Source organism: Bison bison, unplaced genomic scaffold (assembly GCF_000754665.1).
Source record: "Bison bison bison isolate TAMUID 2011002044 unplaced genomic scaffold, Bison_UMD1.0 scf7180017864495, whole genome shotgun sequence".
Classification (NCBI taxonomy): domain Eukaryota; kingdom Metazoa; phylum Chordata; class Mammalia; order Artiodactyla; family Bovidae; genus Bison; species Bison bison.
In genome coordinates, this window is record NW_011495054.1 from 8,443,148 (window position 1) to 8,445,318 (window position 2,171).

The 2,171-nt window shown below is 51.9% G+C and overlaps 2 protein-coding genes across 3 annotated transcripts in view; one reads left to right on the forward strand and one right to left on the reverse strand.

The window, feature by feature from the left end:
• Nucleotides 1-2,171, reverse strand: part of PIWIL3 (piwi-like RNA-mediated gene silencing 3) — a 60,546-nt gene that overhangs the window by 49,145 nt on the left and 9,230 nt on the right. The window contains exons 3-4 of the mRNA XM_010828848.1: nt 1,920-1,984; nt 1,147-1,304 (exon numbers count right to left, since the gene is read on the reverse strand). Coding sequence (XP_010827150.1) covers nt 1,147-1,304; nt 1,920-1,984 — 223 coding nt within the window. The remainder of the gene's footprint in view (nt 1-1,146; nt 1,305-1,919; nt 1,985-2,171) is intronic.
• SGSM1 (small G protein signaling modulator 1) overlaps nt 1-2,171 on the forward strand; it is a 74,786-nt gene that overhangs the window by 9,612 nt on the left and 63,003 nt on the right. The gene's annotated exons all lie outside the window — the stretch shown is intronic.

Below are 2,171 nucleotides of genomic sequence, written 5' to 3' on the forward strand. Positions count from 1 at the left end.
GGATTCTCCAGGCAAGAACACTGAAGTGGGTTGCCATTTCCTTCTCCAATGCATGAAAGTGAAAAGTGAAGGTGAAGTCACTCAGTTGTGTCCAACTCCTAGCAACCTCATGGACTGCAGCCCACCAGGCTCCTCCATCCATGGGATCCTCCAGGCAAGAGTACTGGAGTGGGGTGCCATTGCCTTCTCCATAGCAATCATAGTGAGCATTTATTGGCCACCTACTGTATTCCAGACTGGCACTGTCCAGTGTGAACTACTAGCCTCATGTGCCTATTTACATTTAAATCAAGTAAAATTAAATTTAAAATACTGTTCCTCAACCTCACAGGGTACCTTTCATACTCAATAGCCCCACAAGGCAACTATACTGTATTGGACAACGCAGGGATGGAGCATGTCCAGAAAGTTCTGTCATGTTCTAGACAGCATGCTAAGTGCTTTATATCCATTGATGTACGTAATCTTTAAAAAATCCTTAATGAATAGGACCTACCCCTGAGGCAGGGATGTCGTTGTTCTTGATGAGTCACTAAGTCATGCCAGGCTCCTCTGTCCTCCGTCTTCAGAGTTTGCTCAAATTCGTGTCCACTGAGTCAGTGATGCTATTTAACCATCTCATCCTCTGCTGCCCCTTTCTCCCTTTGCCTTCAATCTTTCCCAGCATCAAGGTCTTTTCCATTGAGTGGACTCTTCACATCAGGTGGATAAAGTATTGGAGCTTCGGCTTCAGCATCAGTCCTTCCAATGAAATATTCAGGGTTGATTTCCTGTAGGATTGACTGGTTTGATCTTTTTGCTGTCCAAGGGACTGTCAAGAGTCTTCTCCAACACTACAGTCTGAAGGCACCAATTCTTTGGCACTCAGCCTCCTTTATGGCCCAGGGCTTACATCCGTACATGACCCCTGGAAAAGCCATGGCTTTGACTATTTAGGTCCTATTTATCATCCCATTTTACAGATGAGTAAACCAAAGCACAGAGGAAGTGAAGTGACTTGCCCAAGGTCACAGGTGGTAAAAACCAGGATTCCACCCAACCCTTAGACACAGTATCTCACTGCTTTTCCTCCTAAGGTTTGCTGGAGGTGGCTACTCCATTTTCTGGTCCACACTGTGTGAACCATCTGGGAATTCCATTTCTTACTTTCCTGTGGCCCCTACACCTCCGAATTTCAGGCAGCCTTCCAGAGAATCTCGGCACCGTCTGGAGTCTGTGTGCACCTTCTTTATCCACAAGGCCCGTGGGTCTGCAGAAACAGGGAGTGTTGCCAGGGGAGCCGCCACACGCAGTGGGCAGGGCACCTAGGAGAAAGCTGGCGGGGATCCAGGGTATGAGCTCAGGATATGAAACACTTGGGCCCTTTCCCCTGGGGACGGGGGGCAGTTGGGGCAGCTGTCTTTGAGGCTCCTCCGTCTCCACCATTGACTGGGTATAGGAGTATTGGCTGAAAGGACATTTTGCCCAAGGTGCTCCCTGGCAAGTGCTCTTAGCATCAGGCACTGGGGGAGGCTTCTTGTCAAGGGGTGTCTAGGGTACCCGTGCAGGGCGTCCGGTTGGTGGGAACCCCTTCTCAGCCCCAGAACACCTCTCCTTCCAGGCCTGGCTGGCTGGCTGGCCAGTCCTCCGACTCTTGGGAAGCGATGCAGGTTTCCTATTTATACGCACTATTTATAGCACATCAGTAAACCATTAACTGGGCCGGCCTGGCAGCAGGCTGGGAGAGGCGTTTGCTTCTCCTGCAAGCCCCACAGCCACCTTTAGGGTCGTTAAGAGTGAGGAACTGGAGGGAGGGTTTTTCTAACCGTCTGAAGACTCGCATGCGACTGTCTCATCATTTATTTGTCTGCTCACTCACCATCACACGGATGGGCGGATGGGCCGGCAGAAGGATGCCCCTGGGGCTTTGCCTTCCTTACCTGTGGATGTGGCGGGCAGGACGGGAGGATGTGGGCGGGGAGGGTGCGGCAGGTCAGTCCCGGAACTGCAGGTGAGAGAGACAGTCCAGAGAGGGAAGCCTTGATCCATTCCCTGTGGTCGCCGAGGTCCTAACTGAGGTCTTCAGACCCCAGCTCTGCGAGACCCCGAAGGCCCCCCGTGGCCCATGCAGACTGAGGGCGCGGAGGAGTGCCTTATCCTGTCTGCCCAAAAGCTGGAACCCCTGCCAACAT